Source organism: Hydractinia symbiolongicarpus, chromosome 10 (genome assembly GCF_029227915.1).
Source record: "Hydractinia symbiolongicarpus strain clone_291-10 chromosome 10, HSymV2.1, whole genome shotgun sequence".
In the NCBI taxonomy this organism is placed as follows: domain Eukaryota; kingdom Metazoa; phylum Cnidaria; class Hydrozoa; order Anthoathecata; family Hydractiniidae; genus Hydractinia; species Hydractinia symbiolongicarpus.
Genome location: NC_079884.1, coordinates 10649746 through 10677259, shown reverse-complemented (window position 1 = coordinate 10677259; position 27514 = coordinate 10649746). Strand labels below are relative to the sequence as shown.

General features: G+C 32.8%; 4 protein-coding genes across 4 annotated transcripts; 1 reads left to right on the top strand and 3 right to left on the bottom strand.

Moving 5' to 3' along the window:
* The first annotated feature begins 1122 nt into the window (after window positions 1-1122).
* On the top strand, window positions 1123-6118 carry LOC130612493 (ADP-dependent glucokinase-like). Its single transcript, XM_057433817.1, has 6 exons — window positions 1123-1362; window positions 2867-3095; window positions 3873-3938; window positions 4493-4712; window positions 5040-5351; window positions 5532-6118. Exons 1-6 carry the CDS (start codon window positions 1193-1195, stop codon window positions 5981-5983), a joined length of 1449 nt encoding a protein of 482 aa, XP_057289800.1. The 5' UTR covers window positions 1123-1192; the 3' UTR covers window positions 5984-6118.
* Window positions 6119-7418: 1300 nt separating this feature from the next.
* On the bottom strand, window positions 7419-9620 carry LOC130612219 (uncharacterized). Its single transcript, XM_057433520.1, has 2 exons — window positions 9359-9620; window positions 7419-8118 (listed from the first exon to the last, which is right to left on the bottom strand). Exons 1-2 carry the CDS (start codon window positions 9374-9376, stop codon window positions 7831-7833), a joined length of 306 nt encoding a protein of 101 aa, XP_057289503.1. The 5' UTR covers window positions 9377-9620; the 3' UTR covers window positions 7419-7830.
* Window positions 9621-9912: 292 nt separating this feature from the next.
* Window positions 9913-16992, bottom strand: LOC130612218 (early estrogen-induced gene 1 protein-like). The gene is made up of 12 exons (XM_057433519.1): window positions 16808-16992; window positions 15514-15634; window positions 14755-14784; window positions 14151-14270; window positions 13953-13999; window positions 13382-13642; window positions 13030-13073; window positions 12858-12931; window positions 12061-12137; window positions 11794-11825; window positions 11607-11679; window positions 9913-11308 (listed from the first exon to the last, which is right to left on the bottom strand). The coding sequence occupies exons 1-12, from the start codon at window positions 16939-16941 to the stop codon at window positions 11257-11259; spliced, it is 1065 nt and encodes a 354-aa protein (XP_057289502.1). The 5' UTR covers window positions 16942-16992; the 3' UTR covers window positions 9913-11256.
* A 3876-nt stretch (window positions 16993-20868) lies between these two features.
* On the bottom strand, window positions 20869-26131 carry LOC130612460 (uncharacterized). Its single transcript, XM_057433775.1, has 4 exons — window positions 25522-26131; window positions 22798-23348; window positions 21875-22029; window positions 20869-21437 (listed from the first exon to the last, which is right to left on the bottom strand). Exons 1-4 carry the CDS (start codon window positions 26121-26123, stop codon window positions 20949-20951), a joined length of 1797 nt encoding a protein of 598 aa, XP_057289758.1. The 5' UTR covers window positions 26124-26131; the 3' UTR covers window positions 20869-20948.
* Window positions 26132-27514: the final 1383 nt, after the last annotated feature.

Sequence of the window (27514 nt, the reverse complement as noted above, 5' to 3'; positions counted from 1 at the left end):
CGCGAGGTCATAAAAAGGACATTTCGTGAGGATTAATTTCTGCGAATCAACCATCCTCCAATTTTTCGCGAGGATTTATTTTCGCATGGCACAAATTCTTAGGAAATATTTTTTTTCGCGTGCGTGGTTAACGTCAGAAATAATAAATGGCTTTTGTAAAGAAACTCACGAATGAGCCCTTTTCATAATGGGCTTTTTCAAACTTTTCACGGGTACTTATTTTCGCGAATTTGACTGAAATTCGCGAAAATTAATCCACTCAAAGTATTCATATAATAATAATAATAAATAATAATAACAGTAATAATGGTTATATATTTCGTCTTCAATGAAATTTTACAAATTTGTTCTTCTTTCGAAGTAACGTATAATATGTGTGTATGTTTAGTGTGGTAAAAACATCAAGATTAAAATAAGATATGTGATAAATACATTAACGCTGTAAGAAATTAAAACCGGAAATAATTGTAGTGTTGAAATTGAAATTGCAATAAAATGTAGGCAAACTTTTGTAGGTACCTAGCTACTATACCTACCTAGCTACTTACTTTTTCGTCGTCCGATATATTCCAAAGAAAAAGAACCTAGGACGTGAATGGGCTGCTCCAGAAGAATAAAATGTTGGTCCAACAAGTCCCACGCCTAAACTTTTACAAGAATAACATTTGCGCGAACCAAAAAATCTTTTCTAAACAAAAACAAGATGAAATGTGTTGCGCGGAGGGACAATCTTTTGACTAGTAGTTTCTACTATTGTCATTTGATGCTTGTTTACAACTCATAGGTATTCTTTACATAAGGTGTCCCAGAGATTGACCAGTCTTCATCTTCGTTGTCTCCTCGTTGTGTTCTTTTAACAGTCGAAAAAACTTTATTACTATTATCGATATATAGTCGGATTTGACATTTGAAAGGGCAAAGTGTTTGTGGTTGCACAATGTTGCGCCAGTATGGCAAACGAGCGCAATGACACAAATTATTTCTTGTTGAAACATTCAACATGTTTGTTTTTTCGATCAATTTCGCAACATCGCCATGCAACCTGAATGTCAAACCATGGGTAAAACATTTACGCCAAAAAAGCAACAAGACTTTTCATTGTTTTGATACTTCCAGCAGACGGCGTGTTGCACACGTTTGGAAAAGAACTCCGAATTTTTTTGAATAGCAGAGGCAATGTTTCAAAAGTAAGATGGCTTCCTTCGTGGAACATTTCGTGATCACATCTTTGATTGCATTGTTAATATACTCCAACAAATCTTACATCAAAAATGTATTTTTTACAAGAGAAGACAATGCCATGATTGGGCTTGAAGATGCTATCAGTAACTCCACTTCTAAGTACAAAAAGGTTGCCGTGGGGTAAGAAATTTATTGCAGAAGAAGTAACCGTCTACTACAGAGACAATTTATTAAAATAATTTAGTAATAATGGTTACCCCTTAAAAATAGTCTGAGGGGGCTGTTCTTTGACGTGGTAAAACGTCTTTGCTTGTTAAGAAAAAAATTACCAAATGTTTTTAAATTCTAACATTGTACAGTATATATTGTTTTTTTGACCATAATAGGTTGAATACCATAGACAACGCCTAAAATTAATGAGTGAAATTTTGGAGGAATTTTTATCTTAATATGAAAAATGCTACTATATCTATTGACCTAAAAATTAGTCCAAGCTTATACACATACTTAAATTAGTCATAACTGTGTTGATGAGTCTACTACGAAGTTCTAATGACTTGGTTTCACAAAACACATACGGTGCAGGATCTTTCCCCGATCGGGTGAGTGGCCCCAGATTGAGTAAACCACTTGATCGAGTGAGTCGACACTGGCAGCAATTTTTCATGATCACCCGATTGAGTGAGTTATAACTGGCGGTAAATTTTTAGGTAGCTAAAAATATACATAAACAAACCGAAGGTGCTTGGGAGAGACTTAGTTCTTGCCTAGCACCTAGTCAGCTTAAGCTCTAGAGACAGATAACTAGCTATGTTAAAGATATCAATATTTCTCTATTATACTTTGTGTCAGATATGATAAAAAATATGCACATTTTTCTCTATATAGCTTGCTATACTGGCTTCTTACTAAATTAATTCCAAACACATGTCTATAAGACAACTAAAATGAGCTTCAGAGGCACAACATGTGCAACCTAGACTGAAAATATGCACCATGTAATCAATCCAACTCAAATCATCAATAGCATTGCAACGGCACGGTGAATTTTTTTTTAATTGGTAAAACGGCACAAAATAAGTTTATGACTTAATGTAAACAAAAGTTATATCACACTTTTGGCCAGCGGCTTGCCTTTTAAAAAAGCATTTTTAAGCTAGATAAATACTCACCTGATTCAGGTAAGTCTCTCCCGATCGGGTGGTTGTGCACTCACTCGATCGAGTGATTTACCTCGATCTGGGGACTGTCACCCGAATGGGGAAAGATCCCGTACTGACATAGATGTTAACATCAGCATAAAATTATCAAATTCAGGGTCAAAATCTAAACGTGAAAGGAAAAATTTTAGTTGTACAGGGAAAGTACAAGAAGTTGCTTGTCACCAAATCACGGAAAGGTCTTTTAATAAGCTCAAAATATTGATTTTGAGCTTATTAAAAATGAAATAAGAGGCTATGAGAATACTGAGTTACTGAATAGGGTGACTAGTTAAAGTTTTTGCAATCAGGCATAAGAAATCCTTCATTTTGTTATCTAAGGTATATACTGCTAATACTACTGTGATGATATTTTAGAAATATGTCTAAGCATCACCTTTGGAGTTGTTTGTAATTCTCGAATAATGCATACTACTTTTTTATGGGAAAGCTAATTTAATAACCTTTGTTTAAATTTTTTTTAGGGTGAATGCAAATGTGGACTTAATTGTATCTGCACTGAAATTGTTCAGCGAACTAAATATAAAGCCAAGTTCTGGACCTCAAAACCATGATACAATCTCTTCTCTGGAAGATTTGGAGGAGTGCTTTCAGTTTTACTTTAAAAGATGTGCAGCTGCTGAAAGATTTGTTTCATCAAAAGAAGTGTTTGACAAGATTGTGGCAGCTGCCAAAAGAATTTCAAATGCACAAGTAAGCCTCGGCTTTCTTACATAGTAATATATTTAAGGGCATGATTTGGTGTATTTATTAGGAGTTATGTGTGCGTTATTGTTTGTGTATCTACTTATCATAATCTAATGGTTGATCTCTTTACATTACTTTGTGTTTTTTGTGTGAATTTCTCAATAAAAACTTCCTTTTTGTGACTTTTCAGGTTAATAGAATGCTTGCAAAAACATCTAATTTTTTACACTCTTTGGAAATTATGATGAGACAAGACTGCTAAAGTTGAAATTCACATTAAATTATTCAGAAGAAGACATTAGTGTATAATGTTTTTCAAAAAGGAATTTGACAGGAATGAATTTTTCGCAAATAACAAGTTTCAAATAATTTTTTGTGTGAACTAATTTTTGTAAAATTGACTTGAAAAATCCCCGAAAATTAATTCCCTTAATAAGGTACTCACTTATGGAGGGGTCAGGAAAATGACAGAATTGTTAACAAGTGTAGGAAAAAAAATAAAAGTTTGATCTTGTTTAAAAAAAGTCGGAATCTTTTAAGGAGTTTAATTGGGTCTTGGGTTTTTTTATGCCTTTAATTAATGCCTTTAGTGTGCTATTGTAACTCATTCAGTATACTAGCAATACCTAAAATATTTTTACGTATTTCAATCATCTATTTTTACATGTGTGGAATTTTATCTACTTCCATCTGGTGTTTGTCAGGAAAATTTAGGTAAACAAGAAGGTCACAAGTTTTGCACTTTGCAGATGTTAAAATATTTTATTCTTTTCTTTTCTTTAGTATGACGTGGGTGGTAATGCAGCTTTAATGGGGTTGAAGATGATATACTCAAACTCGAATAGTTCTGTAAGTTTCACTATATATATATTTCTAATTCTGGTAGGTCAGTATTGTTGGTGCTTGGTGATTATTCTTCCTGCTCCTGACAGTACACTAATACACACATTCTACATTATATTTGTTAAAGTGTAAAATATGTTAAAGTGTAAAGTGTTTAATGACCAAATCTTTTTTTTATAAAATACAACTAGATTCTCAATAATCAACAACCAGCCACACTTACACTAGTTTATTAGGCTGAGATTTCGCCATAAATTATTTTGTTTTAACATATTCGGCCTGAACTCCTTCATAGGTGTTAGGCCAGCTACTAAGAAACAATTATTTCTTCTGTTTTTTGTCCTTTTTACTATTATCTGTGTATGGTCTTACAATAGGTTAACTTCAACATCAACAATCATCGGTGAATCTGACTGTATGTTTCCCTATTTTTAAGAAAAACAGCCTAAGAGGTGTAAAAAAAATAAACAAATCCAACCTCATCTGAAAATTTAAACGTTCTTATAAAAAACATGTTTTAGAAAAACATTGTAATTATAACCTTTTTTTTCTCGCAATAGATTCTCCTTGGTGGACCAATTGGACCAAAATTAGAAGCAATGCTTGACAAAAGAATAGTCATACCCAAAGCGTTGCGACAAGCCAGTGATGAATATCATTTGATTTTAGAATATGGTAAAGAAGAGAAATGGGGAGAGCAAAAAGCATCGTGTGCCAACAGGTTTATTATTACACATGATTCTGCTAATGGTCAGATGACAGCAATGGAGAAATTTTTTGGTAAGTGATTGATACAATGTTTTGCCTAGACATTTTATTGCCTGATTAAAAGGATAATTTAAAAAATGTGTCTTGTTATTTCGTCAGTGCCTTCTATTTATTTTTTTATCTTAAAGAAAGTAGCAACAGATTTTGGTTGAAGTCTATTGCTTGATTTTTGCTTATTTTTGTCAAATTTATATCATAAGTTACCGTGAATTCAATTGGTAAACGCTTTTGCTAGTATCCAGTTAATCTTCAAATTTTTTTTTTCTGCTGCAATACTTTCCATTTTGTCGATAAAAAATTTCTTGTTCACATTCTAATTTTCGTTGTCTTTATATTTAGATTCGTTAATTGACTTTCAACCGGAACTAATAGTCATATCTGGTCTTCACTTACTAGAAGGTCAATCTGACAAGATTCGACAAGAAAAGTTGAGTGAGTTGCGACATCGTCTAGAAGCTATCTCTGAGGATACGCCCATACATTTAGAACTAGCTAGTATGACGTCGGCAACGTTTATGAAAGATGTGGCGCAAACTATTTTTCCAGTTGTAGATTCGATAGGTTTGAATGAACAGGAGTTAGCATTTTTGTCGACCTCACTTGATGGTCCTGGTGGCAGTGATGAATTGGCGCAGTGGCCACCAGAAATAGGTTCTTTTTCTTTTTTATTTATCTATTTAATTTTGTAATTGCTCACGAAGTCATAAAAGGTTTTTATATGTCACTCTGCTCTTATTATTATTTATAGATTATATATTATTATAGATTATTTGACCTAGGAATGTAATTTTCTTTGCTGTATCATAAATACGCCTTATTACTTCCGTTTAGGACTCATGGCTGATTCACTCGACTGGTTGCTCCAAGTATTTGGAAAAAACGAACGTTACGGCTCTGTTAGTTCCAGACTTACTCGGATTCATTTTCATTGTTTAACATATCATATAATAGCTGCGTTTCCTGAATCATGGAGCAATAGTTTAGCCGCCACAGCTGCTGGTTCTAGGGCGGCGTCACGCCAAGCGTGCAACAAAGAACATTTAGATAGTATCGATGTAGAATTAAGAACCCCTAAGGTATTTGCTAGATCCGTGAAATTTTGGGAATTGAGAAGGAATCTTGTGAAACGAGATAAAGCAAATCCAGTGATTTCTTGGGAACACAATGGTGCGGAATTTCATTTTAGTGTTGTACTTGTCTGTAAACATCCGAAAAGAACTGTTGGTTTAGGCGATTGTATTTCAGCAACAGGGTTGCAATATTCTGATTTTTTATTTAAATAATGCTGGTTGTTTTTTATATGTTTTTACGGTTCAATATTGTACAATTGTTGTAGTTGTCGTTGTCTCGATTTTTTTGTTTTTTAATAAGTGATGCAAACAAATGCATCGTGTTTCATACACATTATGTTATGAAAACTGCTTATTTCCTTCTTTCCGAAAATGAATAGATTAGATCTTCTTGACTTGAAGGTCGCGGTAGTCAGTCACGACAAACACGACTTTATATTTTTCCTTTTAAACATGGATGGTTTATCCCTCCTTTTGTCTCGATCAACAAGATTGTGATGATACAATGATTGTTATACATGGCGACCACAGTCCCCAAGAAAAAAGTTCGTCCTGGATATATTTGGAATTTCGATAACTAATTGAAAATGTCCTAGAAATCATGTTTATTTTAGGATAAAAAATGCTGCACGTGACACCTACTTGCAACGTGCTGCAATTTGTACTTTTTGCAGCAAAAAAATTCTGTAGAAGCTCTGTAGCAGTATTAAATTGATTTGATATTGCAGCAAAGTTCCTGCAGCATTTTTTTTCTTTTGCAGCAAAAATCGACCTTTCGCAGCATATTTTCTTGTGACCCATAAGTGCAACATTTTTATCCAGCAAATTTATGTTTCTACGGCATAAATATAATGCCTTTTCATAATAAAAACACGCTGTTCACTGATGAAGAATATTTAAAACGGAGTCGTTCCATCGGTATATACTCCTTGTATGATGTAACATCGCCCAAACGTAACTCTTGAAAAAGATTGTGATACATTCCTTGTTCACTTCTCTGTTGGAGCCAAGGTTTTACCATACGGTTCGTTTTTTTGTTGAGGAAACATCCTCGTCGCGAAGTAAAGCAATGCAAGCTTGTATTTGTTCTCTTCAAAGACATTTTGAATTTTAAACTTGCTGCACAATACATATGTGGGCAGATAAAATTAGCTGCATTTTTTTGCTGCGCATGGATGAAAAATGAATAATTTTCTGGAAAAGCAGTAAAGACCTGAAAATTTGACCTGGTTAGCCGTTTTGCGCGAAATTAGCCATTTTGAACTTCGGGCGTTATTTATGACGTTATTTAAGACTGAATGCTTTCACACCAAGCGGCGTACGACGTACGATTACTTTACATTTTTAGGGGCAAATTTAAATGCATTTAAGCGATTTAAAAAATAGACCCCCTCCCTTTCCCTCTGTCTTCTAATCTCAACGTTGCGTATAATGCATATAAAAAACTAGTTTTTTACACGAACTATGGTACGTCTAAGATCCACCATTGGTAACAGCCAATCATGATCAATTTGCAATATTGGGGTTTTGGAGAGAGCAGTCTGGTTTCCAGCGCGTTTGTCTCCTTAAATAATCAGGACGTTTCACAGTGACATCCACTTACAAACTAATCGTATTGGTTACAAGTGGACAAGACAAAACAATAACATTTTAATGCATGTATATTTTTTGTCGCAACAATACGTTAAAATAGAACAAAATTAAATATATATAAATTTATAAGCTTTTATTGCAGACGATGTATGTTTCCCTGTTATTAATTTTGGAATGAGCCTGTGTAGATTACAACTTCGTTCCTAGGCCTTCTAGGAGCCAGATTGTGTAGATGATAGACTAATATATGTATACAAGTTTTCGGAAAGCCTAAGAAGTTTCTTTATCCTTATTTTCGTAACGAAAGCAGCGAGGAATAGCGCCAGCGCTTTCCCGACACAAGGACTAGGTTCAAGTAAGGAAGTCAGTCATATCATATAAAAATTACATTGTATAATGCAGTTGTAACCACGGATGTCATTGCCTCGTTTTCTTCTGCAGTTGCCAAACTCAATATTTAATCCGATTTAATCGGATTTGTCTTTGGATCCAGCCGGTTTAAACCTGGCAGGTACAACGTACGAGCCTACACTTTTTACCACTCCAAAAGAGGTTGTTAACGCCGCGCCAGTGAACCAAGCAGCATTGCCAAGAACAGGTACCGCTACATTCTTTGCTCCACCAATAATAGTTGTTGTGGCATTATATGCTCCACCTGCCACTCTAGAAACTATGTTTCCCTGTACTGGCTGCTCTTGAAAAGATTCGGAAGAGATCGAGTCGTATGATATGCTGTCCGATGAAATTGAATGTTGCTAAAATGCGTAATAGATGAAATTAATGAAAGAAATAATTAAATTTTTTAAGGAAAATTGCAACCTCAATCCCAGGGCTCTTTTTTCTCGTTTTGATATAAGGACGCCAAAAAGAGAAAAAAGAGCCCTGGGATCGAGGTTGAAAAAATTGTTATTTTGCAGTTTGCTTTTAGCTTTTTAACTCAAGAAGGAAGAACAACTTTATCATAATCTCTTTTTTGAAACAGCCCTTAATGTTGTGCGTTGCGCAAAACCTCGTTCCCAGGGCCTGTAATTTCTTTTATACCAGAACAGCGAGATAAAAAAAGAGAAACAGGAGCTGGGTTGCGTAGCGCCAACCTCGTCCCCAGGGCATCTTGTATCTTTTCTGACCCTGGGACGGCGATACGAACATGCGTCCCAGGGTCAGAAAAGAAACAAGATGCCCTGGGGACGAGGTTGGCGCTACGCAACCGAGGTAAATTTTGTAACTTTTAGGTACAAAGATTTTAATGGTATTTAGTCTGGGGAAGATGTATTCGCTAAAACTAGAGTGTAAAATCCGGGGTATTGCGATTTTTTTTAAAAATAATTGCTTGAAAATTTATCACATATAAAAACAAGTTACCAATTGTTTTTATTTCGATGAATTGTGGTCTAGGTTTGACTAATGTTGGCTCAGATTTTAAATATATATATTTACCAACTAGCAGTAGTAGAAATGTAGGAAAAAAGAAAAAGTAAAGAAAAAAAACACGTCAATAATTTGAATGTTAATAAGTAGATCGTTCTTAACCTCGTCTACGGACTATTTGCTTATCGACGTCGCTGCGGTTTTGGATCGTTGTTGGATCATGTATTTTACAAAAGCAAAGTCCCCATTACACGTCAAAAGGTAGAAAAACAAGGTTAAAAGATTGGCGTTTATTAATAAGAAACGTCGGTGTAGGTGAGAAGTTAAAAAAAATACTACACGTTTTGTTTTATTTAACGACAAAATTTAGCTTCATTTTCCCGCCTTCTACTTGCTCCTGTCATATCTTTACAGTAACCAATTAGCGCGCATATACATAGTAAGCTTTTTATTGTCATAGAAATAAATACACATGTTTTATAAGTAATCTAGCAGCTTATTAGAATTTTTTCTTTTTTAAGTAAATACGAGACTGCTTAAAAATTTTTTAGGTTCTTCATAGAAAAACTTGTACTATTCGCTATGCAAAACTAAAAACTTGGACTTAAAATAAGTGATAATACTCACGTTATGGTTGTCCTCCATTGCTATCTTTTTTCATATCTCAAACAATATATATCAGTCAGAAAGAAATCTATAAACTAAAATCTTGCGTTGGATCTCTTTGTTAACGTGTTGACTTAATGATTGTTATGGTGACTTTATTAGCCTCCAGAGGATATGAAGATTAAATACACAAATAAATTATATAATACTGTTACACGTCGCTTGGTTAATTTTTTTAAAAATAATTTGAAATGCGCAGCATAAGAGCAGACCACCTGCGCACAAAAAACAAAGACTTTTCAACGACTCATTGTTAGCATATATCACGTGATCTTTTCTGTCTCGATCAATCTGAATCAACATTACTGAAGTATCGTTTTTTGTTACCCAGGCAACATTGTTACACGTGTTATCTTAAGCAGGATGTCGTTCAGTGTTTACTAAAATACAGTAAGAAGTAAAATGACGTTGACTTCCGCTTACCTCAAAATTAGTATTTTGCAGAACAGAATATCCCAACCGGAAGACCGGCGACGCGATGAGAGGAAAGAAAACAAAAGAATATCAAGCAAATGTAACACACAAACAAAATATTTTGAAAATTTATAGAGGAACTAAATAATCGTCAATGTTTACAATAGCTATATCAACCATAACCAAACAACAACAATAAACAACAAATAAAAACCGAAATTGCGGGCCTTCCTTGCATGATACTTATGACTACAGCCCTAGAAAAGAGTTGCTTTCAAAAACACAATCTTGTAAACGGAACTTAGCTTTCTAAATAAAATAACAGACAGCTACTTCAAATAAAATAATGTTTAAATGTATGGTTTTGTTCAGTGGATTTATACTACGAACTGGAATTAAAAACCAGGACCTGTCCTGAATTTGTGTGTATGAATACTCCAATCACGGTTGAAACATGTGGTGCTTAAAATTATAGCTTTCATGCACAGCATGTATTCGAGGCCAGCCTCGACTTGATTTTAAATTTGTAAATCGTGAATGGTCAAAGCACGTCAAGAGTAAACACATAAACCACACTAAACAAAATATTTGTCGTCGAAGAGAAGAAAAACGTGTGAATATTTCGTACCCGTAATGATAAAAATAATATAGCTGTAAAAATCAAAAAAAGAAATAGGCAAACCAAATTTTATTTGAACATAATCTAGTAAATTAATGCATGGAGCGCTGTTCTCGCCAGAAAAAAGTGGTAAATTGCTCAAAACTTATGACAATATACTCATCAAAAAAGAAAAAAACATTCCTGCAGATTATCAATACGTTATATAAGAATTGAATTTTTATCATAAGACAAAAAAAACTGTGGTGGCTTCATTGAAACAAAACTGAAGTAAATTTCGTTACAATGGCTAGCTAAACAAAAAGTAAAATACATTTCACTTTCCATTTTCGTAACGGCAATAGACTATTCTACCATGATAACCAATCAAATCGAGTATTTTACCATGATGACTAATTAAATTAGAGCATTTTACGATGATAACCAATCAAATTACAGCATTTATGATCACAAAATTAAATTTTTCTGTCAGAGATTTGCAATCTTACTTTCACAAATATTATAGTCAAATTTGAATTTCATATAAAAAAATGAATACCGGGCAGAATTAAGTTAACAAATGCTATTATTGTTAGTCAAAATCGAGTTTGCCCTTCAAAATCTAACCTCAAGTTAGGACAGGGGTAAAAAAGTCCACACACATTTCGTTTATCATTGTAAAAAAACTGGTTGAGAGCTAACTATTAATTTAGCGATATTTACATTTTATAATATATATATATATATATTAAACGTTATATACTTAACAGAAAGTATGTAGAAAAAACTATACAAAATAAATGGTCAGACTTTACAAACAATATAATTAAGTATGCAAATAATTTTTTTACAGAGTCTTGAATCTGTCTTCAATTGGAATAGGTTTGAGTTCCCGCCGTCTAAAAAATAAAAATAGAGAAGAATGTAAGTATTTAAAATCATCCCGATAAATTGATATTAACCAATATTATATACCCGTTACTTTGCCCCATCGGTTATAAATTATAGGTGTTTTATGTATTGAGGAAAAACCAAATAATGTATTTTAAAGAACTTTTTAGAGTTTGATTTGAATTGTTACGACACCTAAGAACTCATGATGGTCATAAACGAAAACATGTGAATTGAAATAAAACACGAGGATTTCCGCATAGGAATATAGGATTGTCGGTCGGTTTAAAATCATAGTCAACTTACCGTCTGGTTTCAATCTTGCTCATCGTGGATACGCCATCATTTTCAAGAAAAAGTGATAACTCGATACCTTCGTCTAAACAGCAACAAAAAAGATGAGAACATCTACTAGACATAAATAAACTGACTAACAAATTTCTCAGCAAACATACATATAATTAACTCGTTATTCATTAAACACAATTCTAACCTGTTTTACTTGTATCATAAGTTAGATCAGTTCTAAAAGAAAAAAAACCTTCGGTTAACCCTTTTTCAGCAACTTAAAAAATAATTTTAACAGCTCCATTTAAGTTTAATCGATATAGAGGCTATGAAACGGTTGAAATAAAATCTACATCATTGATGCTGCTCTCTATACACACTCTGAATAACAGTGTGTGATAAACAGACCACCCGAAAGTCATACTTTTAAGGTTTTAACAAGCAGAGCAAATGCGCAACAAAAATTTCATACCCATTAATTAATTGGTCTATAATATCGTCCGCATCGACTCTCGTCTCATCTATCCTTTTATGAACCTCGCCAGAACGCTACACAAGAAAATCAATTACATGTGATACGTTTAAGAAAGACCAAAAAAGTTCGATACAGTACATAGCTGCTGATTCGAATTTTTATTCGAACTAACGATACATAATCTGATTTTATTACGCATTCCACATGTGTAATTTTAACCACCATCTTACTAGACACACTTAAAACACAATCCTTTTTAAACAAAATGATTCAAAGATACGTAATAGTTGATATGTTGGGGAGTTTATCGAGCCTAGACTCCCCATAAATCGAACCATTTTAACAATCCCTTAAACTTTCTGATCCAATTTCATAAAAATAGTTTACACAAGTAGAATCCACAGCTTATTAAGACGAGGAAAAACTGCGGTAGGCCTTTTGTAAATCGAGCTGTATATACAATGTGTCAAAAGAGATAGTCACACTTTCTTTTTTAGGGAAGTTTTTAATGTTTTCTAGTGGTTTCGTATACATAATTTTGCAAAATATAGTGATTTGGATTACTTTATGCTGTCAAAATAATTTTTCAACCAGAAAAAATATCGGTTGTTGATTTACACTAAATGTTTGTTTCCTTTCTCTCACCAAATGGAGATTATTTTCTGTTATTTACCTAGAGATTTGATAAGTAGGGTGTATTTGTTAGGTCTTTTTAGGCCCCACTAGTATGATAATGATCTCAACATCCTGGTATTTCCCAATTCTGTTTGATTCTTTTAAAAATATTACCTTACCATTAAAGACTTTTTTAGCACAGGACTATGAAGATGGAATGTATCTAAATCAGCACATCCTGAATCACCAGTTGCTAATCACAAAGATTAAGGACAAAAATAAACTTTACTGGACTTTCGTTCTACAAAAAAACATGGTTCATGTTGTTTCACAGTTTTATGAAAAGGATACAGATATTAGAAGATTGTCGAGAATGGGTTTGCAATCCAGAAAATCTGTAAAGAGAAATCGTTTTTGTTATAATCAGCTACCAACAACACCTACACACACAGAAACTTGTTGAACCGTTCCCAGTGCTATGAAAAGGGCCTCTTGCCCTAAGAAATGGTTATGTTAATTGATTAAAATTGTGCCTGCCAACTTGTGCAGTTTAAATGCCTTTAATATACATGGAATGATCTCATACATAAAAATATAATAATAAGAATTACAGTAATTAACTTAATTTATATAAAATTAATAAGTTGTTATTAAAATAATTAACATTCTTGTCAAACCACAAATAGCTCGTTGTTAACCATACCTTTTGTCCACGCTGGAATTCCTTGAGTGAGTTGCATGTAACTTTGTGCTTCCACTACTAGAGCTCCGACTGTGTTGGAAACTTGGGCTACTTGAGCCAGGTTTAGTGATGCAATCACTCTGACTTCTTTTCAACTCCTCTGATTCAATTATTATACTGCTTCGAGCAGTGGGATAAGTGCCAGCACTTCCCTGTGAATCAGTTGGTATCTGTGATGACTCCACACTTCCTGCTAGTAGCTGATCATGCGAAGATACTTGTCTAATACAAAAATGTAACGAAAGTCAGCCTTAAGTTTACTTAGAACCAAAACTTAGAAAAGAAACTGATGTTTTTTACATTTGCCAAAATATTTAACATAGAAAACGGAATTTTAACTCATGCAAATAAGCTTAAAATTGACCTAACATTTTGTTTGTGTTGAAAAACAAGTGGGGTTAGCAAATTTCAGAAAAAACAATACTATGTTACTGAAAGTTACACAATACACCATGTTGGAAAAAGGAAGATTCCAGATTACCCCCAAAATACCTATAAGAAGGTTTATAGATTTTATTTTTAAAACACTCACGGTTTGAACAAGGGATCTCCAGATGTTAACGTCATTGATGCTGTAATCTATCAACATAAAAGCAGGATTAACAAAACTGAAATTGACATGACAATAAACCCTTGTACAGGTAACACATCATCAATACAGTCACCACTTTCCTTAGAAGAAAACATAACTTTCCATACATCTGTAATTCTACTATTTCGTAAAGTTTACCTTTAGAATGGAATTATCCTGTCTCTGTCTCAATGTATCGCCATATCCTTCCAAGATATAGCGTCTTGTCACTGAGCCAGAGCCAGCATACTCAGCTAAATTTATATCAACATAACCAAGCTAAAAGAGAAAAAAAATCCTTCACATACAGTTTTATGTAACAATCAATAATCACAGACTGGCCCAAAACACAGAAATCATTAATGGATTAGTTCTATTCAAGAACAATAGAGTGAAGCATTTGTTATTAATAATTTAAAAATGTTAAATTTTGACATTGAGCACAAATAAGCAATTAAAGTTTAGTTTAGTTCTCTCTTTACACAGGGCACATTCTTTTATTGTTAAATATGAATGACAAGAACTAAAAATAACAGGAAAATACTATTTTTGTGTCAGAACAATAATTAATTAAATATTAACAAATGGTACAAAAATTACATTGATTATCATATACATTGGATACAAATTAAGATTTTTTAAATTGAATGAAATTCGACGAAATTTAATATTAATTCTAATAAATTGGTAAAGATTCATTTACTTTACTTTTCGAAAATATGATTCATAACACATAACTAAAATAACTAAACAAATATTTTACCTTCTCGTGAGATTTTCCACCCTTTACTTCCTAAATAAATTCATAATTTTATCTTTAATTTTATATGCCACACTTTCTAGGTTTTGTATAGTAGCAAAAGTAATACTAATATAAAACAAAAAAAAAGAAGAAGAACTAATATTACCAAATGTACAGTAAAAAACACAATGCATATCAAAAAAAGTCTTTGATGAAGCATAATTTAAAAAAGCACATATTTAAGTAAACAGTGAGATTATAACTGCTTGGAGCTAAAAGGGAAGCTCTGAATTGAGAATAATGTTTTTTTAGAGGGCCTGGCAAATTGAACACAAACAGAAACTTTAATTTAAAAAATTAAGTAATAATAAGGATGTCAACTAGGAGATGAACAAACACAGTATCAAAACTTTAAAACATTTAATAAAAATAGATATGTACACACAGTTAGTAACATATAAAGCTTAAGGCAAGGTGAAATAAATCTTTTCTCCTCCCACTAACAACACATACAAACAGAATTAACAAAAACAACTTGTCACTACACAACCATTAACATTTGAAACAACAAAAATACTTTGTCATGGCAACTAAAAACAAAAAATATCCTGATATTTTTTATTTCATAAACAGGACTCGTTATGGTTTAAAATTTAATATGTTAATGAAAAAATACTCCTAAAAAGAAACTTTGACTTTTTTGTTACACCAATTTCTTACTCACATGATAATTGAGTCCACACAATAGTGATGATTTAAAATACATTAGAGCATATTTACCTTTCTTACTGATATTCGACATAAACATGTCTCCAGTATTCCCGTTGAAGGTGATGCAGATAGCTTGCATGAAAAACCAAAATGTGTTGGCCATTTCACACAATGTGACACAACATTGCCTCTAAATGAGAAACATTTAATGAGTATACTTTGTGAAGCATTGTGAAATTGACCACCAGGAAAGGCATAAATGCTAATAAATTGCAGACTTTTCTACAATTCTGTTGTAAGAAAAACTGAAGTGAAACACTGATTTTATCTGCTTTGTTAAGTTAAGAAAAAAAAAAATATTGTCAGAATGCCTATTTATTTGAAATTGATTAATAGGCTAGTAAAATCATTGCATTTAACAACAACAAAAAAGAAATTCGACACAAATTTAATTTGTTGGTACAAATATGATACAGAATTATTTATAAATAAATAATGAGTTTTACCTAATTTTTATTCAACACTTTTTCCTTTTACATATGTTTATACAACTAAAAATTTTGTGGATGTTGTTTTGCTCTTTTTTATTCTTTTTTTAAGAAAAGATTTTTGTTTGTATTTTCTGTATACCCTTTTAGCAAACTTATCTGTATATATATATAATTTTTTATGTAGAAAAATTAAAACCCCGACAATATGCAAAGTTAACTCTTAAAAATGATTGTTTTACCTCTTCGCAAAAAATCAAAGAAAACAGCCACCATTAAAATTGAAAATAGTCTAAATAAGCAGCCCGTTTCGAGGTTTGCTTGATTTTCTGTAATCAAATTTTTGTATATACTGCCTTGAGATAATTGGGATTCGGTTAACTATATAGCTATACTTGCTTTTTGATAGTTAAACAAGATCCAAATTTGGAGTTGAATGAACATGAACTAATAGATAGATAAATAGATAGATAGATGTGCATATTTTACATGGCTAGCCTCACAAATATCGAGGGATATACCCTGTCTATTATTTCCAGGAGGGGTCATGGCTTAGATGGAGAGTCCTAGAGTATTTAATGCTCATTTTGAGCTACGCAGACCCAATTAGGGCCCACGCTCTACCAGACAACTCCCGGCAACATCCAACAGCCCACACAGTGTGCCATCTCCCCAAATTCCCTCACATGGCTCGGGTTAACCCGGGGCTATGGTAACACTAATTGTGTTGGTGACAGGTTAAAATGCTTAGAAGTCATAGGGAAACTAGTTAGCTATTCTATTTTATCTCACAACAACAAAAAAATCTCAAAACAAGCTTTTCACTTTGTGAGTAGGACATTAAAAGATAAATACCCTTTTCTAAACATGCATACCTTGGTGTTAAGCCAGAAAAATCTCCACCACCAAGCAGTCTTGCTTTACAGAAAAGAACACCATTCAATAAAGGTATACTATTTAATTCTTGAATGCATAATTTTACATCGAACTTGAACTTTTTTTTCCTCATTTGTGTTATTCAGTCCGAGCTATTGAATTAGATAAAAAAAAATTATAGCTAGCTAGAGCTACAGTTGTCTAAAAAAGTTATAAAATCAAGCATTGAACTTTTTTTACACGATAAAAGCTATAATGCTAAACAACTAAACAAGGAATATTATTAATCAACTATTACACCATCAAAACAGTGTTCGCTGCTTTCGTATTTTTTTTAATTATAACAACAGAAAAAAAACACGTTAGCTGGCTTTCCAATCGAACTCATATGACAAACTTACCGACCCGCAAGCTTGTTTTTACGAGCTTCCGACAACATTAAGTGATATATGGTCACACATACTAAACGTAGATATTTGTAAGTAAAAGCCTGTAATAGTTCCATGACCATGGTTTTTCTGATTTTTTTTAGAAAAAAATTCTTGGGGAATAATGGAAAGGGGGGCAAAGCTTTACAATGATCGATTTTATCAACTTAGGTTTTATTTTATTTTCTTTATTTTATTAAGTGCAACACCGTCTCCATTTAGCAGCCGTGACACTTATCTTTTCGAGATCACTGAACTATTAGAACTAAAAAAAGGGGGGGGGGAGGAGAGTGTCTTACGTAACTATCTTAGGAGGTTCTATCTTTATCCCCGGGTATGTCAACGATGTCAAAAAATGTAAAAGATAAGCCCTCGGACGAACTTGTATTTGATAAGCTAAAATGCGTAAAGTTCGTTTAAATAATTGACTAGATTATGTTATCGTCACCTGTTCGCTATAAAAAATAATAATACACACACACACCTCCTGTTGAGACGAAAAGATGCTGTTAAACGCAAACTTTCAATCCTGTTACTTTTAATCAATTTCGTCTTGTATTGAAAGTTAAAAATCCTGGAACTAGAAGCCTTTGTTATGCCATCTACCAATTACCATGACAAAAGCCCTTGTTAAAAATACGGTCAGGAATTAAAATTCTCCAAATTTTTCAAAAGTTGTTCTTGGGTAATACTTCAGGTTGGTAGACATCCCCTATTACTCTAGACATGTTATTCAGAGAGACAATTTCTTAATGTGTGGTAATAATGAAACATGATACCTTTTATACTTATTTAGACACGCGTCACTAAATAAAACTATGATTCAACTTCATAAAAGCAAACAAAGTATGACGTATGTGGACGATGTGGCAAATTTAAATCCGTTTAGTGTTACGAAAAAGAAATGCCATATGTTTTTTTTGCTCCCACAAAATATAAGATAAAATTTACAATTACCTGCGCTGAAGATAAAAATTATTCAGCAGCATTCTCATTTTAGTCACTTCGTTTCGCAAAATTTCTAAAGGTTGTGAGCTGTTGATATACACATATATAATTTTTTATAGAAGCAGCTGAAAATTATACTGAAACCTTGAAATACATCATAATCCAAAATTTACACAATAAAAGTTAAGCAAGACGAAGACTGTCAACGTAAAGGTGAGGTGACATCAGCAAAGGTGCTGGGACATGAGCAATTGCAGACAAAAATGACATATAAAAGTAAATCTTGATGATCTTTAAAGTGCTCTGATTAGAGTGCTTTTTTTTTCTTAGCTCGTCAACAACAACAAAACCTTTGTCTTGTTTTACGTTGTTTTTCCATGTTCTTTTAGGAATACTTCAGGTTGGTAGACATCCCCTATTACTCTAGACATGTTATTCAGAGAGACAATTTCTTAATGTGTGGTAATAATGAAACATGATACCTTTTATACTTATTTAGACACGCGTCACTAAATAAAACTATGATTCAACTTCATAAAAGCAAACAAAGTATGACGTATGTGGACGATGTGGCAAATTTAAATCCGTTTAGTGTTACGAAAAAGAAATGCCATATGTTTTTTTTGCTCCCACAAAATATAAGATAAAATTTACAATTACCTGCGCTGAAGATAAAAATTATTCAGCAGCATTCTCATTTTAGTCACTTCGTTTCGCAAAATTTCTAAAGGTTGTGAGCTGTTGATATACACATATATAATTTTTTATAGAAGCAGCTGAAAATTATACTGAAACCTTGAAATACATCATAATCCAAAATTTACACAATAAAAGTTAAGCAAGACGAAGACTGTCAACGTAAAGGTGAGGTGACATCAGCAAAGGTGCTGGGACATGAGCAATTGCAGACAAAAATGACATATAAAAGTAAATCTTGATGATCTTTAAAGTGCTCTGATTAGAGTGCTTTTTTTTTCTTAGCTCGTCAACAACAACAAAACCTTTGTCTTGTTTTACGTTGTTTTTCCATGTTCTTTTAGGAAGAAGAGGGCTAAAAAAACTTTCAAAACGACACTTTGTGATGCTACTTCTATCAGATAAAAAGACATTCGTCACAGGATTTTTTTACATTTTCTGCAGAAAAGTTGACAAAAGTTTATTGTTGCTTGCACCACACAGTCAGGGTGAACTGATAATTAGCCTGTAACAGAATAGATAACTAGCCAATGCAGGATAATTAAACATTGATTTAAGAAATCTCACAATTTTATTAATTCTGTGTTTACTTTTTTTTCGTTTCAATTTGTCAATTTGAAATTTCAACATTTTGGATTTGTCAAACAAGATAATGACTAATTCTTTTCTTCAAAATGAAAAACTGCAACTTATCAGACTCTCCAATAAGAAATTCAAATTCGAGAATTTGGATAATAAATGATGAAATTTATCGAATTCAATATTAATCGATTTCGAAAAAATACACCCTGTATATATCGTCCACAGATTTTACACTCATGCATCGCCTGCTTACATGGTTACTGGTTTAATAAAGATATCAAAAGCCAGCTTGATTAAATTTATACAGATTTATTTGCATTGATTTGTATCTTTTTAATTCAAAGAGGCAAAGAGAGGTTAAAGAGATAATATTTAAACAACCTGGTGTTAATTCAGTTTATGGTAAAATTGTATTCATGTTTCTCATTTTTGAAACATACTTTCTTTTTTAGATCAGCTGTTATCAAACTATGCACCAGCAACATTTTCAAAAAATCTTCAACGAGAGAGTAGATTTTGAAGGCCTAAAAACTGAAATATTCAAATGTATTTATTGCTGAATTAATTGAATAATAATTCATTAAAATTGAACTTGTTTAGAAGTTATTATATTCGAATCGTCATGTTCATACATAACAAGATTTGTATCCTGGATTTTCCAGATCAGTATTGAAAATATCCAGTTAAAGTTTTTACTATTATTTTAGAATAATATATATATGTAAAAATTATTATTTTTAATTTTTTAAGTTGATTTTAACATTGCAAGTTAGTAACAATAATAATTGAGAATTAGGATACTTAATGATTTGTTTACCCCATTATTCTCTGTTTTCAATGTCTACTTGAAATTTTAGAACCTTCCGGGCTAATAACGGAAGTCTTCAAGCCGCAGGGCTTTTTGTTTTCTATTTGAAGTGTTTATGCGGAGCTGCGATGTTTATGAGAGTGTTTCGTTTCTGTTATCATTGTCTAAAACACCTAGAACGTCTGCATACGAGGTTGTTTTTTGTTCCCGTTTAAGCCTTTTTCAGGGTTCGCAAAGCCCGTTTTAACGAAAGATCCCCGGCTGTATATTCAAATTTCCTTTCATGACCATTTTTAAAAAATACCCAGACTCGATCATTCAATCATATCATCCTTTACAACCCATGATAAAAGTCTTGTTGGAAGCAACACATAAAAATGGTCAAACAGCACTGTTTGTGGATCGTGCTTAAGTAAGATTTTATTTGTTTGTTTTTTTGTTTATTTTTTTGTTTGTTTACTCTTTATATCTTATATTATATTGTGGCATTTTCTTTTTCACTCTGTTTTTCTGGTTTCTTTTTATATTTATTTAGTTTTATAGTTTCTGTTTTACTTGTTTTAGCATCTTTGGTTTGTCTTTAAGTTGGGAATATAAGTCAGTAAAAACGAGTTTGTTAAAAGATTTGAAAGAAATACAGAACTAATTTAAGAGAACAAAAGACGGTAAAGGCAAATATCACGTTTCTTGCGCTTCTTGATGTTCACTGAAACATAAAAACTGGCTAGCAATTTGTTGTGTTGCATCATCTATCCCATCAGACATTTCGGTAATTTGAAACTCCACAATGTCACCACTTTTTTGCACGACTTGAACTGGTCCGCCGTACTGAGCAGCTGCATTTAAAATTTGAGCTATTTCGTCCACATTTTCTAGATTTACAGCCTTATCTGCTTCTGATTCTAAATCGTGTGTTGAATGCGCTTCTGGTAGTGGTATATACACCCAAAACGCGGGATGTCCAATGCTTTCTCCTTTCTCCACCGCGTTTCGTATTTTATCGAGTGTTTTTGCTTTTAGTTTACGACAACCCTTTTTACTTTTCACTTCACTGATCGTCTCTTGCACGGTGAATTCAGGAAAAGACACAATACTTTTTATACACATTACAGCCTTGCAATCTCGCTTTAACGAGCGACGCGTTCTTGGTTTTATCCCGGGATTCTCCTAAAAATAGAAAACAAAAGCGTTGGATAATGCATTTTTCTCCTTCTTCTCTTGTTGTTTTTGTCGTTGTTGTTGCTGTTGTTGTTGCTGCTGCTGACAGTGAGGAAGCCATTTCTATTCTATAGAAGTGTCAGATAGCTAAGCCTATAAGTTGCAACAAAACATGTAGGGTAAGCAGATACTTAAAAGCTACTTTTTTATTTTCGCATATCGTTCGGGAGTAGAAACAAGTGTTAGCAATTGTTGTTTTTGCAATTTTTTACAAACTGTCTTACTTCTGTCCATTTCAATTTTATAATAACAACAAATTTTTTCTGTTACAAAAGTAGCTATGTATAAAAAAATCTTAAAGTGGGGCAATCCTTGGAGGTTTTAAGGTCGCCATCTTTTTTTACTTGATCAATAAAGCAGTGCACTCGCTTAAGTACCAAACACACCTTCACAGTTTTCTCTACTTCACTTCTTCTCTTCTGTGTTCTCGCATCAGCAGTTGCAAAAAAACATTGATATTGTGTGTTGCCAATAATAAAGAAAGGTACTCCTGTAAACGGAATAGGTGGTTTACCAAGTATATATTCCCAACGTAATGGACCTAAAAATGAATTGCACTATTTGTAGGTACGGGAGGATATTTAGTCTGATCATAACTTTACGATTTTTGTGCTAAATATTAACTGCAGAAACTTTCGCGGACAGACACTTTTGCAAAATAAGAAAATTCGCGAAATTTTTTGATTTTGCGAATACAAACTTTCGCGAATCGATGCTTTTAAAAAATGTTGCGGATATTGACTTTTTGTAAGCCACTGAAACTTAACTTAAAATAACCCATACCTGGCTGTTTTTTTTTCACGCAAATAAAAGGATATTTTCTTTCTTGTTTACGAACCTTTGAAGTCAATGTTCTTGGAAAATTTCATTAAATAAACTTTGGGAATTTGCGAAAGTTTGTGCGCTTTAAGGTATGCCTTAACAATTTAATATTTGAGGGAACAATTCAAAGAGTAGTATACCGCATTGTCTATTGTTTATTTTTTTAAACTGACATATTTTTTGTCCTTTCCTTACTAAAAATGAAAGTTAATTGTGTTATTTAGAACTGCTGACTATTCAGTTTCTCAGTTTATTTCCAACCATCGATCATACTGAAACGCCCAAAGCAGTTAATAACTTTAAAGTTCAAATGTTTAGAAATAAATTAGCATTATTATTATTATTATTCAGAAACCTTTAGTACAAAAATTCAAACAAAATTAAGAAACTCGAGAAAACCACAGATATGCAATATATGAGCAAGATTATGTTCTATTCAGCAAAAGCCTTAATGATATGTTTAATACAGAAAGGTAGGAAACTATACCTGTTACAACGCTATCATCTAACGACTGATTTTCTTCAAAAGAGTTTTCCTTGCCAGTTTGATTTACATCAAACATGTCTTCTTGCGCTGCTTGTTTATCGTTTTTATTTTCAAATATTTCTTCAGGAGTATCAACTGCCCTCTCTCTTATATCCTTACTGACAATTTCAAAAGCAGACTCTGAAGTTTCATTTTCAGTATCTATGAGAATCTCATTACTGAGTGTGTGTTGTAACACTTTTTCGTCCTCTTTTACATTACATTCTAAAATTTGTGTAGCACCTATTGTTAAGTCATGTTGTTCTGATGTATTGCTTTTAAGAGCTTTGACTGCATTCAGTGCTCTCTTTTTAATATAAGATCTTGAGCTTCTCACAGTAAACGATGTGTTTGTCGCTTGGCGATATTCGTCTAAAAACTTTCGTAGTTTTTCAGTGGACGAAATAAATCCGTGGTAGTAATTTATGTCTCTTTTTACATTTTCCATATATTTTAATATTATCTTTACAGCTTTGAAAGACATGGGTGAAGAAAAAGGAGTTGAATTATCCCTAAAAAATGCCAGAAAAGTGAAATTAGAAAAACATACATATGTCTATGTATTAAGTTAATAACTCTCTAAAAAAAAGGCGAGAAAAAATACAAAAATTAATGATACCAAATGTAACAGAATGTTAAATTATGTTATGTTACAATAAATTTTTTACAGACTATTTTCAGTGCTAATGGCTGTCACAATATCATCCAAATGGATAAAATTGTCACAGTCATTTTTTTTAAAATGTAAGATTCGTTTTGCAACTCATTCAACAAATCAGAAAGTTGTGAATGTTTTATAAACAATTTCAGGTTTTCCTTTGACGTTGCATGTTTTTTTTCTGCGAAAAGCATTTTCCAGGCATCTAAGAAGTTTCTAATTAAGCCCAATGGCCCACTGGGGGTAAAAAATCGACTGAAAAATATTAGGCTGTTTAAGAAGCAAATAATATATTTAAATTAATTTCTTAAGTTTTCCATAAAACTAATATCAAAGGAACTATATACAGGCAATTCTGTTTATATGCACTTTGTTTGCTAAAGGCATAGCTTGAAAATTTGCCAGTTGGTAAAATTAGTAAATATTAGGCATCATAAAGTAAAAAAAAAGTGATCAACAAGCTGCAGACAGAAAACACTCATTGAACATTTATATTTTTGACCCCCTTATCCCACCTGGGAATATATTGCATTTTAATTTAATAATAATGGAATTATAACCTTTAAGCATTCATTACACATTTCATATTTGCATTTCAATCTTTACAACGTTAGCCATATGACAAATAGACTGTGCAAGTTAGCTAAAACTTATCATGGCCCAATTGTCCTATTACCACATTTTAAGTGCAACCATTTAAGAGATGACTTGAAAATCTGAAAAGTTTATGTTAAATCCCCAGCACATGGACAGTAGGTTTTATGAAGAAGCCTGTGGACTAATTAGGGTTAGCTATTTTGTTTCTATCAATTACTATAGCTTCTAAGAGTTAATTTAACTCAAGGAACTAAAGGCTCATATTTTCTGCAAAAGTTAAAGAATTCAAAAAATATATATATATGTCATATTGCACTCGGCGCCATGCTGAGAATTTTTCCATGAAAAAATGCTCCCTATAAAGCATAAGAAAACATTGAGCTTTTGTGGGAGCAATAAATGCTAGCAATATATACATTCTACAGCTGACACTGCACAATATATATACAACCATGGGAATTAATGACAGCATTGTAATGAGTGACAATATGACCAAATTATTATCTCTTTTTGCCATAGACATTATCATAGTCAGTTACTCTGTATGGTTTTAAATATTATTGTTTTAAAATGTGTTCTGGCCACATAAAATAGGAACTTAGACCCCTCCTTCGATCAACTGATCAACAGTTTTGACAAATTAAATAATATAAAGAAGACAGCCGCATACCTAGCTATATCTTAAAAAAGAAAAACGCTTTTAAATACTTGAATGTTCTTCAATGCTATTGCAATAATACACAAAAAATCAAAAGTTGCTAGAAAACTTTATTTGGAAATATTCTTTAGTGTATGTTATGTTTGTATACATTTATTATAGGCCTTTTTAGAAATGATTATTTATAGTCTGCAAAAAATTTTGTTGTACTACATTTTAGTGACAACAAGCTGTTGCCATCATAGTGTCATTGTATAAGATCTAAACAGTGGCAAAATTGCTGTCAAAATTTTTAGAATTCCATTCTCCTTGTCGGAATGTGACATGGTAAAACTTTTGATTGAGGGAAAACATGGACGTTCCACAGTCAAGATCCCACAAAAGAAGCTTTGATTAAACAAGAACTACAATTATCTAAATTAAACTAAAGCTAAACTAGCAAAAACTTTTCAAAACTACACAATATTGAAGGTTTGAAGTAAGAAAACAAAGATTCTACAAAAAATTCATCCCCTATTTATGAAGAGGGTGTATATCGCGTTTTTTATGTCAAGTCATAATGCAATGGCTACTAAGAAAAATGTGGACCTGTAATGGCTTAAAAGTACCACGTGACATTTGTCCACGTGACATTTGTCCACTGGGACAAAATGGGTGATAGCTATTTAAAGATGTTCTTAGGATGGCCATTTTCAGTTAACCCATCTGTTTGCGGTTTAAACCCTAACTTCCTTACAACAAGTAATATTATGCTGTAAATAAAATGTCTTACACAAGGAGCTGCTCATTGGAAAATTCATGATGTTCCACTAAACATTTAACATCTGTAATCTTTTTTTTAACTTTAACATTTTCTTCCTCTGTTATTTGAAATGGGAGTGACCTTTTTAAATGATAATTTCTTTGACATGCATCACCTTTAATACCTTTTGTTGATCCATCAATTTCTTTCCCACAAGGTTCTTCTTCCTGTTGTATGGAAACATTTGTTGCACATAACTGTTCATTGCATTTTTCACCTTCTACTGTGTTTGGAACTGGTTGACTAATGTTTGCGAATCCAGTTTGATCAATAGGCTTGAAATCAGGGTTTCTTTCTTCAAAGTATTCGACTAAATATTTTAAAAATTCAATATTCGTATTGATACCTAATTTACACTTTAATTGCTCACAGCGTTTAAGCAATGACCCCGATTCTTCTCCATATCCAATAAATAACGTGTATCTATGTTTTCTTCTTTCGTTACCGGTCAGAGAATTATTAATCAAGCGGTTCCCTAACAAAACATCTGTAGATGGAGCATTACTACAACTAGGAATATTTACTGCCATCTTTGTGCTCGAGTTTGTATTGGTGTCATGTACAATTCTCATGAATGCGAAATTCCACGCTTCACGGGTGCGGGGGTGTAATGACAACCTCGACCCCGGTGTTTTTACGACGCCCCTTATATGATGTGAAGTGTGTTTTCCCGAAAGGTAGAAAGCGCAAAGTAGAGGACGGATAACAGCCTCAAGTGAATAAACAATGACAAACGAATGAGATTGCAAAAACAGCAAAAGGCTTAGACTTGTTTTAAAATATGGTTGCAGCTTGATTCTCAACATTCAATTGTACTCGAGTTGCATCCAAAATTCAACAAGGAGGTCAAGTGATTTATCTGCTAGACGGGTGTCCAAAATGTGCATCTTAGTGTTACGAAGTTGGACAAGTAAAAGCAGATGCTTGATATGATCGCAAAGTGTGGAATTAAATTAATTTCGACTAAATATGTTTTGTAGCCTTGCTTTTTTTACAGTTTTTTTAAAAAAAGTAAGGAAAATACATTTTCTTAATCGTCTAACTCATCACAAATATTTTTTATAAAATTAGTCTTATCGATAACTTTCACGTACTCTCACTAGGCATTCAATCGCGCCTAGTTATGTAATGGGCCAAAAGTGGGAAAATAAAATGCGTTCGGCGTACTGGGAAAAGTCCATTGTGCCAAACGCTCCACACGGAATAATCCGCCTAGTGGAAAACCGATTTTAGGCACAACTCTAGACGACAAGTGACTACCAAGCGATCGTTGCGTAAGTATTTTTTCTTTTAAACATTGCTAGTGAAACGCCAAATAGCAAACTAAAACGTGGAGGGAGGAGTAGATGTAGTGTAAACTCCTCACTAAAAAACATTATTTACACCTTTTACATTTACTTTATTGATGGTCATCCTTGTCCCTTGTTATAAAGTTAATTACATTTTACGACGGAGTGCTTAAAAAAAAACAATCTGATTTTTCTTGATTTTTGAAAGGCAGTTGTAAAATGATAACAAACGCGTTCTAATCTCTTTCCTTAAAGGTACCATTACCAACAGCAACGGCCCCTAAAGCGATTTATTATAAGCCTGTTTATCTCAAAAAGCGAATAACAATGGATGATAATATATTTGAGCGTGTAAAGATTATAAGTTTGAAAAGAAACTACTTGAATCAACCTGAAATTCTAAATAATGCCATTGTTAATCCTACTGCTGATTCCCCTCCCCCCATCACTCCCCGCCCCCAAAATTTATTTATAAGTATTTTTTACAACAGCAAAAAAAACATGAAGGCCATGTGAACAATAAACGTCCTTAAATTGCTTAGCTGGGTTGATTCGTACCTAGTTTTCTACTGACACAGTACTGCCATTTTCAACATCATAGTCTCTTTCGAACCGCAAAAATTATTTCCACAAAATAATCCCTATTATTACAAATAGTCTCCGAGAATTTTGCT